At 40.0% G+C, this 12452-nt stretch overlaps 2 protein-coding genes across 2 annotated transcripts in view; one reads left to right on the forward strand and one right to left on the reverse strand.

Moving 5' to 3' along the window:
• Window positions 1-781: 781 nt before the first annotated feature.
• Window positions 782-6679, reverse strand: beag (IC cytokine homolog beag). Its single transcript, XM_067158870.2, has one exon. The coding sequence runs from the start codon at window positions 6477-6479 to the stop codon at window positions 4938-4940; it is 1542 nt and encodes a 513-aa protein (XP_067014971.1). The 5' UTR covers window positions 6480-6679; the 3' UTR covers window positions 782-4937.
• Window positions 6680-6783: 104 nt separating this feature from the next.
• The window catches only part of su(w[a]) (suppressor of white-apricot), a 96167-nt gene continuing 90498 nt past the window's right edge, over window positions 6784-12452 (forward strand). Inside the window, exon 1 of the mRNA XM_067159603.2 lies at window positions 6784-6982. Coding sequence (XP_067015704.1) covers window positions 6795-6982 — 188 coding nt within the window. The 5' untranslated portion in view covers window positions 6784-6794. The remainder of the gene's footprint in view (window positions 6983-12452) is intronic.

Genomic DNA, 12452 nt, shown 5'->3' on the forward strand with positions numbered 1-12452 from the left:
CTGTTGTGCACTGTTCGGAGCAAACAGTTTGAGAAATCGCCAACAGGTTTCCCAGCACAGCAAACACTGTTGCGCAGGGGACTGCAGAGTCGGCGACCCAGTCATACGCCAATACTGACTGCAATCTACCGAAAGCAGCGCATTAGGACTGTGGATGATTGGAGAAAGGTCGCCTGATCCATCATGTCGACAGCTGAGCGCATGTACTGCGATTTCAATCGGAGGGTATGGCGTAGGAGGTGTGATGATCTGGGTGATGTTTTCATGGGTCACACTGAGGTCCTTTATTCCGGTTCACCAATTCCCAACAACTATCTGATATCTTGTCATTATTGGGAAACAAGTCAATTCGTTCATGTTAACAGTTACCTGATGGCAACAGCTCTTCAACAACAGGATCGTGCACCATATCACACTACGGTACCAGGATCGTGAAGAACTGCTTCAAGGAGCATAATAGTGAATTTGCTCCAATGCTGTGGCAACCAAATTGCCAAAATATGAATTCCATTAAACATTTGTGGAGCTACTCGCAGAAGTGGGTTCGTGCTACATCACCACTGCCCAGTAGTGGACGCCCACAGTACGACCTGCTACTGCAATAGGACACCTTCCGCCATCACATCGTTGAATTGATACCTCACTGAATGGCCACAGTTGTGCAGACCAAAAAAAAGGTGGTGCTACATCGTATTAAGTAGGTGGTCATAACGTGCTCATTGGAAATGTGTATGCTGTAAATATTTTTTCCATTATACGCTATATGAATAAATTATTAGAATTAAATATAAAGTGTGTGTTTATTTGCAACTGGATGAGATTTAGACATTTCTTTTAAAATAAATACATGGTTTTACAGGACAATTAGTTTCAATCTTGTAGTAATTTAATTTAATCTCAGATAAGAGTCAGTGTTCTCCCCAGAAATTTTCATCAGCGGGGTGGCAGAATACTACGTAAAAAATTCATACGAAAAGGTTAATACTAATATCACACATATAACTGTAAAACTGAACTATTTTAATGTTATTATCACGAATAAGACATAATAGAGTATTTTGAACTTCTAGTGTTCTACTGCTCTTTCATAATCATGTAACACCACGGCTGTGTTTAGTGCCATACGGGTTTGTTACATCATCCGGAATCGAGTGCTCACAGACGATTCCACGCTAATCCGCTCGCGCACAACACTACGTGATAGTCAAGTTAAACATTTGAACTCCAATGTAATCGATGCAATTATGCTGACAATAGTTATCATTTAAATAAACAGTTTTACAGTATTTACATTTAAATTAGGAGCAGTCAATGACTCAAATATGCATTAGTATTATGTAACTAAGTTATCATACATCTACATTATATTAGCTGGGCACTCTGTAAAACCGGCAGGGCAGTGCGCCCATGAAAAACATCCTAGGGAGAACACTGAGAGTAGTGACAATGTGGCAATCAAGAGTAAAAAAACTAAAGTAGTTTCTAGATGGGAAGCTGTTTGTCCTTTCGTAAATCTGTCAAGTGATATCAAAAGCAGAATTTGCAACATGGCCGTGTCAACTGACCTAGTCGATGTGTAATGCTCTGTAGCAGTAACACTGATAGAAATATCATTTGCGTTAGTATAATATATAGTCAGTTCACTAAGTGTTCTTAAACGCTCTAAGGCAGGATAATCTCAGACCACGAACATCCAATAGGCCTCATTGTAAAACCTTTTAAAGCTCCTGTTTTATGATGACAATCCCCAAATTCATCCTGGATTTTTAAAAATAATTTTTGAAAATGCTCGTTTTCAAAAGGTGATTTTTTAATGTTAAGATTAGACACAATTATCACAGCCTATACAGTAAACGGTTTATGCCAGTTGATGGCAGACATAATTGTTAGTTGATGCATTTGCCCACTAGATTGTGACAAAAATTGTGCTTGTGTGCTCCTACGTTTTTCTCAGAAAGCAAGTGCAGTAGACTCCCTCTAGTTCGGCCACCAGAAAGTCTGGCTGTCAACTGTCCTTGAAAGAAGAGTGCAGAATAAGTCACACGAGGGAAGTGCAGCTTTACAATTGGCAGGGACTTATACCGAGCAACAGCAGTTAATGTAATGTTTATAAAGAAGTGGTGTGATTTTTCTTCTAAAAAAAGCAATTGACACAAAAAACAGAAAAGATAAGCGATTTCTTTTAATTTCTGAATTCTGCAGAGTTTATGACACAGTACTGTATGTTTATAATTATTAAGTGTTAGTGTACCTTCACAAAAATTAAATTCTGAGTGTTTGTAGTATGTTTATCTGCATTTAATTTTCCACCATGAGTGCTTATCTATCATCGCGAGTGAAATTTCAATAGTGTATGGAGACATCATAAAGATAACATCAACTCATTTCGAGTGAGTACACTTGGTAAAGACACATTAATACTACTTTCCTTATAATTTCTTCTTTATTTAGGTACTGTATTTCATCGGCTTGTATTAGCCGTGTTCTCTGACTACGGAGTCCAGTCTGGACAAGCAGGCCATTGTAACACCAGAAATCAAACAGTTCAACTTCAATAACAACTTACGTGTATCAGCCTATGACTGAATGTAACTAAGCCAACAGTGTACAAAAAAGCGTATGGCTTTTAGTGTCGGGAGTGTCCAAGGACATGTTTGGCTCGCCAAGTGCAGGTCTTTCGATCTGACGCCACCTGCGCGTCGTGATGATGAAATGACGATGAAGACAACACATAAACCCAACCCCTGTGCCAGAGAAATTAACCAATGATGGTTAAAATTCCCGACCCAGCCAGGAATCGAACCCGGGGCCCCTGTGCCCAAAGGCCAGCTCAGCCATGGAGCTGGACAACAGTGTACAGATATCAGTTGAACTACACAGGGGATAATGAAAACATTGAAACAAAAAGGCCTCCAGCTCAAGACTGTTTTAACAATCACCACCTCACATTTTTATTTTTCATCATGCTTTTTAAGAAAAAAAAAAAACCTTTTTTAACTAACACTTTATATTGTGCATCTGATGTTTTTAATTTATTATATATGTTTTTATGAGGATGACCCTATGCCGGGTTGAAATGTCCATGTAAAGTTTTGTCTTAATTGGATGTAAATATTGTTAGTAGGCCTATTGACTAGGAGAATAATCCAAATAATTTAGTACAATTTTGTAAGAAGTTCAACCGTCAATAAAGATCTAATGTGAGCTTTATAGTCTGTAAGCTATATGACCATATGCAAGCTAGTAGCATTCAAGTTGTTTTAATGTTTACCAAATTTTAAAAATACACCTATCTGATCCCTTCCCCTCACCTGTCGCATAACAACCAAGCGGAAAGGGCTTCTCTTCTCACCAAACACATTTTAATACAGCAACTATTTCCAAGAAATCCTCATCAGTGCCGATACAATTATTGTTTGTTCTTGATGGACGTTCCGAGTGTGGTGAGCCAGCAACCTCGCACTGCTGTTCACACACCACTGGCTATGACCAAAACAGCTTCCCATTTAGAAAGTAAAATTTCTCAATTTTTTATGACATTCAAATGTAACGTGAAGAAAGCACAAAATTTCAGACCAGCCTTTATAGACCACAATACAATGATATCACCTCCATATAATCCACATAATTTTCTGGTGAATATTGTAGCTACATTAAAGCATTGAAACTTTCATGGTACCCATGAGGATGATTGCTGCTGTAACAAGGTTCGTAACAAGAGTCAAAATCCTAACCCCACTTTTTTCCCCCCCCACAAAATTAGTTAATCTTCCATTTAACTGATATTCAACTAATATCAGTCCCACTGTACTATAGGCACCACAGCATAATTTACATTATTTCTGAAGGTGAATCATATATATCTTGTCTCTATTACTTGTAGGAGTGTGCCAAGGCTAGAGACCCACCAAGCCACCCCAAAAAATTGGCAAAATTTCAATAAGTCCTAAGCTCAAACATGCATTGTAGGAAGTTCTTAGCTCATATTACAAGAAGAGAGATGGAAGGGTTCTTTGCTGCATCTGAGGACCTACCCACCACCCTCGGTCGCACATTTAGGCGGAAGGTAAAAATTATAATCACATTTACTTTTATAATAAGATATCACAAAACAAGCAATACTTTCTGAGCTATTGGCTGAAATTACTATAATATGGTGCGACTCACAGAATTCAACACAGGAATCATCACCAACTTTGGAAATAATAAAAGTTCCTGAACAGTTAGACCAATATTCTGCCATGAATCAGTGGCCACACTCACTTTGAGAGGCTCTGTGCTAAGCACTCCTGAAATGTTAGGTCAGTGAGCTTAGTCATTAGCCAGGCCAAGCGTAGATTAAAAAAATCTCCCAGTATCTATGTGAACAGGTTAACCGTCTGAGCAAGAGTACGATGCTAAGAACTCAGCATCATTCTTCATGCCTGCTGGAGCATGTTCTTGGGGTGCCAGCCTTGAGCCCGTCTACAAGTTATACTGCCAAATGTGAAAAATGAATTGGCCAAGGCTCTTAATAAAATGAAGAATCGCCAGGGCGATTCCTAACTATGCACCTCCATAATATTTAAACAGATGGAATGTTGCTATGAGCCAGGTATGTCTAGTCCAATGTATTGTTGCCAAGAGCCATCTCGATAACAAATGGTAGAATGACTGATAGACATGTAAGCTACTAACTAATCCACGACCATGAAGCTGTGGAAGTCTGCAGTGGCTTTCCCTATGGTGCATATAGGACAGTTTTTCTCAGTACTGTTTAGTCCATGTCTCAATACACTCTGATACATAAAACACAAAATAATTTCTTTCAAGAAAGAAAACACATATACAAATATTTTCCACTGTAAGATTCTGTCCTGAAATATACACAACATTCAAAAAGGATCTTTATTAAGTTTCAGAATAAACAAAGCTGAATGATATAATTCATCAAATATTTAATACTTTGGTTTCTTGAACTCTGGTTCACCACCTGACTGGCCAGGAATTTTTCTTTTCTGGATAATATTCTGAATCTTCTGCCACTCACGATCCAGCTCAGCCTTCTCGTTTTTCTCCTTGTGGTATTTCCTAGTACGCCGCCCATCAGCCATCTTGACGCCGTATTGGAAAGCTGCTTTTGGCAAGGCTTCTTTACTATTCATGTAGTCACTATATTCTTCCTGCGTGTCGAAGTCCCACCTTCCTATGGGCCCCTTCTTGTTGCCGAGATCCATCTTGGTATAATCTACTTCATCGTCTGAGTCATCAATAGCATCCTGCATCTCCTCCAAGCCAGGATAACATTCTGCATAACCCTCTGGTTCGGCTGCCAAACGAGTGAGTAATTGTTGTGCTCTACTCTGGCTAGGGTTCGGTATTTCTCGCTTAGATGGTTGTTTCTCCGGTTCTGGTTTCTGCATTTCAGGCTTTGGTTTGTTACTTGGCTCTGTCCAAGTAGTTTCTTCTTCCGGCTTCTCAAAGTAGGGACGACGTTTCTCCCTATCCTTATCTCGGACTTCTTGTCTTGCCATAGATGGTACATAGTCACCTATCTCTCCATAAATACTTTCATCTGCTAATTTTCCACCCTTAGCATCAAGACGGGCTTTATCTTTCTTTTTGGATTTCCTGTTATGACGACCACCTTGGCGGAGATAAGACAAAATCTGAGCTAATTTGTTAATGACAATGTCATTTGTTGTCAACGTTGCAGTGGTTTCCAAGCTGGGAACATCTAATCTGCTACGAATTAGAGTAGTTGGTATATCGCTGTCAGCGAGCTCATCATCAAGATCTATCACATACGCCATTCTGCCAGGAGAAAACAGTTCATTTTTCTCAGGAGCACGCATTTTAAAAACAACTCGATATACATTACGACCAAGTTTGGTCTTGAATTGCATTTCTTCTTCATCGTCCTTTTTCTCCTTCTTAGTTTTTACCAATTTATCAAGTTCCTCTTTCTCTTCCTTTTCCTTAGCCTGAATCTCACTCCGCACTTTCTGCAGCAAGGCATAATCCAGACCTTTCACCAAGTGAGTATGCTCCATATCACCACCCAAGAATTTGGATTCCTGAATCATCTGACGACGTCTCTCAGCAGCATCCATACCTGATTTAAGATCCGGTGCCACAGCACGATATCCACTGGCTGTTGACAGGGGATCTTCAGCTTGATAGTCGGGATTAGCACCTTCTCTCCGTTCACCTGCTCTGTCACGATACTTCTTGGCCAATTCTGCCATTTTATCATCTTCCTGCTTTTTAAGTTTGGCGTAAAAGCTTTTCTTCTTCCTGCGCCGTTCAGCTCGATCTTCTCCTTCTGCATCAGGGGTCGCGGGCACAGCATCTCGTACAGGTGCTGAAGGCAATGATGACGGAACAGACGCGCGAGGTGTCATCAACAATCTTCGAAAATCATCATTCGTCAATCGCTGTGACCTGTCAGGGTTCTCCTCCCGTCCATCCTCTCCCTTGCTATAATCGTTTTCAGGCATCTTGCAACGTTTACAATTAAGACTTTCCTCACAACAAAAAAAATCACTTCACAATGGACTCGAGTATGTTTACGACTGTCCACGTTAAAAGCCAAACTGAGACCATGTACAGTTAAATATTATAATCAATACTAAAGCACTTTTATGTTAAACGTCTTGACAAACAGAACTTAGTCAACCATCATCAACAGCCACCATATTGTCACTGGTCCCTTTGTTTACGCTGCTTTACGCAATGGATGGAATGGTGGCAAATGAATCAAGAAGGCCATGGATCAAAGGTTGCTGCGGCTACGATCGGTAATCATTTCTAAAATGGCGACTGCAAGACAATCTTGGCAATTTAATGATACTGGAATTCTCAGGAAAAAGGAAGAAGATGAAGAACTCTTGGTATTTGGATATTCGTGCAAACTATTTCGTGATGATGAAAAAGCGCTATTTATTGATCAAGGAAAGCATTTAATACCTTGGATGGGAGATGAGACCCTAAAAATCGACAGGTTTGTTGCCCATGTTATTTATAGAATTTAACATGTTACCACCATTTCTCTTAAAAGTCTGTCGTTGAAGTTTTACATTGTATTTGATACGCCTTTTTTATGCACTCCTAAGTCCATTCTACATTTTTAGTGCTTTACCCCGTGGAGTTTGTTCTTAGGGTGTAATGACCTAAGAAGACTAGAGTGGGTATCATTTAACACTCCGGTGCTCGCGGGGATGACTGTTGTCATCTACGGGTATAATTTTCTTCGAATTGTATACATTTTCAAACCATTCATTTGAATATTTTGTCTAATCCTCAAAAAACAATTCCCAATGATATCTGTGAAGTTTAAGGTTAATTTCTTCAGGTGGGCCTACTTCCTTATTATGGCATTTCAAAAGCAAGTGGATGACAATAGTCATCCATGTGAGCATTGACGTTACAATTTCTTGTTTACGTTACCTATAATTTTTCAGACTGATAATAGTATTCCTAACATGGGATATTACCTACGGATAGTATGATGTTTCTGGAAACAGTCAACGCTGGCCATTGAAGGTACTTTTAGATGTGATGAACATTGGTGGAAACAATGCATTAGTCTTTTATAAGAAGAACCGTCGTTTTCCAAATATTTTGAGAAGGAAGTTCCTATATGATCTGTCAATGGATCTCATCAAACCCCGTATATTAAGGAGGATACAACAAGAAATGATTCCCAAAGAACCGAATAGGCTGTGTAAGTTATTTGTTGGAATTGAAGATGATGAGTGACCTGCTAACTGTCCACAAGTTGGAGCACGAGAATGCTGCTACATGTGCGGAAGAAGTCGCAACAAAACCAGCTGGAAATCCTGCCGTACGTGTTTCAAATGCATTTTCCCTGATCACGCAGATCAGTCTGCCTCCGCTGTTCGTGTTAAACAGGAGAAGAGGCAACAGACTACGAAAGTGGTTGAGGACACAGAGAGATGTAAACAGTTGTAAATTTCTGGGAATTTCTGTCATACTCTTCAAAAGATTGTTTGTAGCACGTGATATTAAGCTTCAAAAAATAAAAGGTATAATTTTTCAAGCAGATAATGCTGTTATTAAATAGATAAAATGACCTCTGAAATACGTACATTAATACTTAAGGTAGAATAAAGGAATTAATATGGATGACATTGTCATCCGCACGAACACTTGCGTTAGAATTTACAGCATGAGCGGCGCAGTGTTAACTGCAGAATTGTTACAAGAACTTTGTTCAATTTCGACTTTGGTTTGGTGTATGGTCTCTTAACCCTCAAGTACCAAGGTCCGGTCACCGAGGCCGCTACGCATGGTTGACTTTAAATATCTGGAAACTCCGCTGTTGTAATAACTTGTGCTGCTAGCTACCTTATTATTGGGTTCTGAGAATAACTTCACCCCTGTAGTATGACAGTAACAAGTTCAAGGTTAGACGCAGTCGTGATTGATGTTCAGGAAGCCGCCTGTGAGACCGGACCTCGGTATTTACGTTATCAGTGGATGTGAACTGTCTCAGCGATCAGTCATCATCCATCGTATGCAAGCGGCCCGTGAAACCGGATCTTGCTGTTTTATTTATCAGTGAGGAGTGTGAAGTGAAGAGTCTCAGTGATAACACTTCATGAAGGAGGTTTGTGGTAAGAACAGTCCTGCAGGAACTAGTGTCACAAATAATACTGCTATGGATACTTCCAGGACATGTGTTACAAGTGAAAGCTTTACTAAAGTTGTGCAGCGGTGGCTTGAAGAGGACTGTAGTGATGGAGACAGCTGTGAAGTCAATATCGCAATTCATAGTGATCATAGTTCGGACTCTGAAACTAGTGAAAATCACGAGGAAGTGGTAGTTAGTGCAGTGAACGATGAGATAGAAGAAAATAGTGTGAGTGAATCTTCCGACGAAAGTAATAGTGACGCAGTTCAACCTCGTTATTATTACGGCAAGAATCAATATAAATGGTCATCAAAACCCTGCGTCCCTAAGCATTCTTGGACACTGAAACACAATATTTTGAGACTCCCAGCTTTACGACGTGCAGCTCAAATTGGTAATGAAGCTGACCCCGTATCTGTATGGAATCTTCTTATAACGGATGATATTCTCGGTATCATTCTTCGATGGACAAATGTAAAACTCAGCAGAGAGAGAAGCAAGTGCAAATCACAAACAGACTTAAGAAATGTAGATATGATGGAGCTGAAAGCCTTCATAGGTTTGTTATTTTACTCTGCAGCTTTCAAATCCAATCATGAAAGTACAAAAGTCAATTTTTGCGACAGATGGCACCGGGAGAGAAATATTTTGCTGCGTGACGAGTAAAAACAGATTTGAAACTCTTCTCTCAAACCTCAGATTTGACCACCCTGACGACTGAAGTGAACGCAAAGAGATCGATCCTACAGCAGCAATTTCTGAGGTATTTGACACATTTGTCAGGAACTGTCAGAGTGCATTCAGTGTTGGATCCTCTGCGTGTATTGATGAGAATGCTGATTAGCTTCAGGGGGAGGTGTAGATTCAAGATGTACATGCCCAGTAAGCCGTGCAAGTATGGACTAAAACTAATGTGCCTTACTGATGCTAGGAACAATTACTTCTATAATGGGTACATCTACTGCGGTAAGAACTCGGATGGGTTAACACTTAGTGTAGAAGAACGTCGTCTTTCGAAACCTACTCAAGCAGTACTTCGGCTCAGTGCTCCCCATATACGGATCTAACAGAAATATTACTGCAGACAACTGGTTTAGTTCAATGGAAATTGTGAAGTGTCTGAAAGACAAGAACCTTACATACGTAGGAACTCTCAAAAAGAATAAACGGGAAATTCCACCGGCATTTTTACCATCAAAGACGAGAAAAGTAGGATCGTGTCAATTTGGATTTACCAGAGACATTACTTTGGTATCAGCAGTCCCAAAGAAGGGGTGAGCTGTGATTCTCGTATCTTCTATGCACCACGACAGTGCAATAAATGCTGAGACTAATAAGTCTGAAATTACAATGTACTATAACTGCAACAAAGGAGGCGTAGACGCCTTGGATGAAAAGTGTGTGGTTTATTGCACTGGACGGTGCACACGACGGTGGCCCTTGGCCATGTTCTACAGGGTCCTGGACATCAGTGCTGTCAATGCCTTCATCATGTACAATGCCTTCAAGGATAATCCTGTGAGAACTAGGTTAGAATTCATGTTGGATCTTGCCTCCTCTCTTGTGAAACCACAGATGGAAAGAAGAGTGAGCTATTTTCATCTCACGTTCGAGCTGAGAGCTTGCATCCGCAGAGTTATGAGAATGCCAGAAGACGAACCACAACCCTCAAATGAAAAGTTGCAAAAAAGGAAAACGTGTTACCTGTGTGACCCAAAGAAGAAAAGGAAAACCTCGTACTTGTGCCACGGGTGCAAAAAACCAATCTGTTTGGAGTGCGCTAGTAAAGTATGTACTCGCTGCATTCAGTACGAGTAGAAATGAGGACTAAGTTTCTGCCTTGCAGATTTTTTTCATGTTAATAATTTTCATTAATTTCCACCATTTCTGATTAGTCATGACTGTGTTCTAAGTGACTGCAGTAGAATTTTTCATGTTACTTAGTGATATATCGTATTGTTCCTTAGTTCCTTTATTGTTGTCATATTTTTCTGTGTTTTTGTCTTTTGTCATAATTAAAAAGATTTGTCATCAAGTAGTAGATTATTCCATTACTATTTGCGTATTTTCCCATCAGGAAAGGTCACTATTGAGTACTGGAAATGTTTCTAGACAATGTTAGAATTTATACATGTATTAAAATGTAAAAAACCTTTCGGCGGTCTCACTGACCGGACGGACCTCGTGGTTAGTGTTATAAATCAAGACCTCGGTACGTACGGGTTAATATAAATTGCTAGAGTTACTTGGAATTGTTGGCTGTTGTAATATTAAGAAGTAATTTTTCAATGAGTCAGAAGTCTCCATCTTATATATAGGTTAACAATGTTTTCATACTCATTACACAATTTTTTTTTGGAGAGTGTGCCATGGAAGTGGCCATTTAATTGCTCATGAAATACATTTTGAGAATTTGAAGGGTGCCGGTGTACAAGAGTCGAATTTTATAGAGACGTTTCATAGGCTAAAGAGTAGCGATATCACCTCGTAAACATTTGTAAAAAGATTTGACTCTTGTACACCGCACCCATTTGAAGTCCAAAATGAATGGGCGTTTTTTTTAGTCATGATTGTGTTCCTGAGAAATAGAGAGATAGTTTTCTCGTATGTCTGCACAGTGAACAGACAAAGGAACAGGTTAAGACTAACTTCTGTAGATGTAATGCTGCTGGTACAATACAACATGAAATATGTAAGTTGTAGTAAGTTGTAAGCTTGTAAATGTGCCATTTTTCTGCATCAATGTGAACAGGCTGCCCACTGAAGCTTTCAAAGTGGACTGTTGAGTCTATTGAATAACCTAGCGAAGAATTACTTTTTGTGGCAATCTTAGCAATCCTCGTGCTACTGTCATTTGTTCCCAAGCCATGCACTTACTTCATGGACTTTCAGGCGTTACTCTCTCAGTGCTTCGGTTATTGTTGACTTGATCTTAATGATGTCTAGCATTCCATAGAACTTCTCCATGCGGACATGATCCCAGGACGTGTGCGAGCAGAATGTTTTTAGTGGCAAGCATGATTGTCTTCTTATCTGCAGAAGTTCATCTTGGTAGAAATATAGAGTCTGCCCTGCAAGGATTATTACATAATATGTTAGTTTCAGTGCTGCTCTTTTTACCTAGAAATGATTCTGGAGGAGAGATGTGTTCATTACGCCTGCCAGGCTCCAACCCACCTGCCCCTAGAAGTATATTTGCTTTTATAACCTAAAGTAGTGGTCTAGGCGCTATTGTCCATTGCTTCTGCCAAGGATCATGGGCATTAACCGACGTTACCGACCAATGCAAAAGGAAAAAGACTAAAGAGGACTGCAAAGTTTGAAAGTGTCATGGCATCGGACGGTAACTTTACACTTTCTCAATTCCTCCTTTAATCTTGGGGCTCACAGCAAGAAAGAAAGGGTCATTTATTAGCTTGAACGTATTTTTGCACATCCAGGCCAATCTCTGTCATGAGAACAGTGGCCCCTTTTGGGCCACACTCACTTCGAGAGGCTGCTTTCTATCGCCGCAGCACATACTGTCCGCACGGCAAGGAAAAAAATATAGGCCTGGCCATATTAAACGAACTGTTGACAGCGGTGCTATTCTACTCACCTCTACTTACCTCAGTGCTACTAATGGATACCTAAGTATTAAACAGTCACTTCGTGTTCGCCACATAGTGGTGTCTCGTGTTACTAACATTTTGGGGCGGACTCTATAGTTTTGCCATTCATTTTCTTCAATAGGAAGGTCAGACAGACACTGGAGACTTTCCAGAGATCTTGGGAGGAAAAATGGGTAAAAGTTCACACCGCATCACGCAAAGTTTGT

The sequence above is a fragment of the Anabrus simplex genome, chromosome X (assembly GCF_040414725.1).
Source record: "Anabrus simplex isolate iqAnaSimp1 chromosome X, ASM4041472v1, whole genome shotgun sequence".
NCBI classification, from domain to species: Eukaryota; Metazoa; Arthropoda; class Insecta; order Orthoptera; family Tettigoniidae; genus Anabrus; species Anabrus simplex.

Bases quoted from the DNA above. Each gene is read 5' to 3' on its own strand.
- beag (XM_067158870.2), bottom strand. From the start codon at position 6,479: ATGCCTGAAAACGATTATAGCAAGGGAGAGGATGGACGGGAGGAGAAC.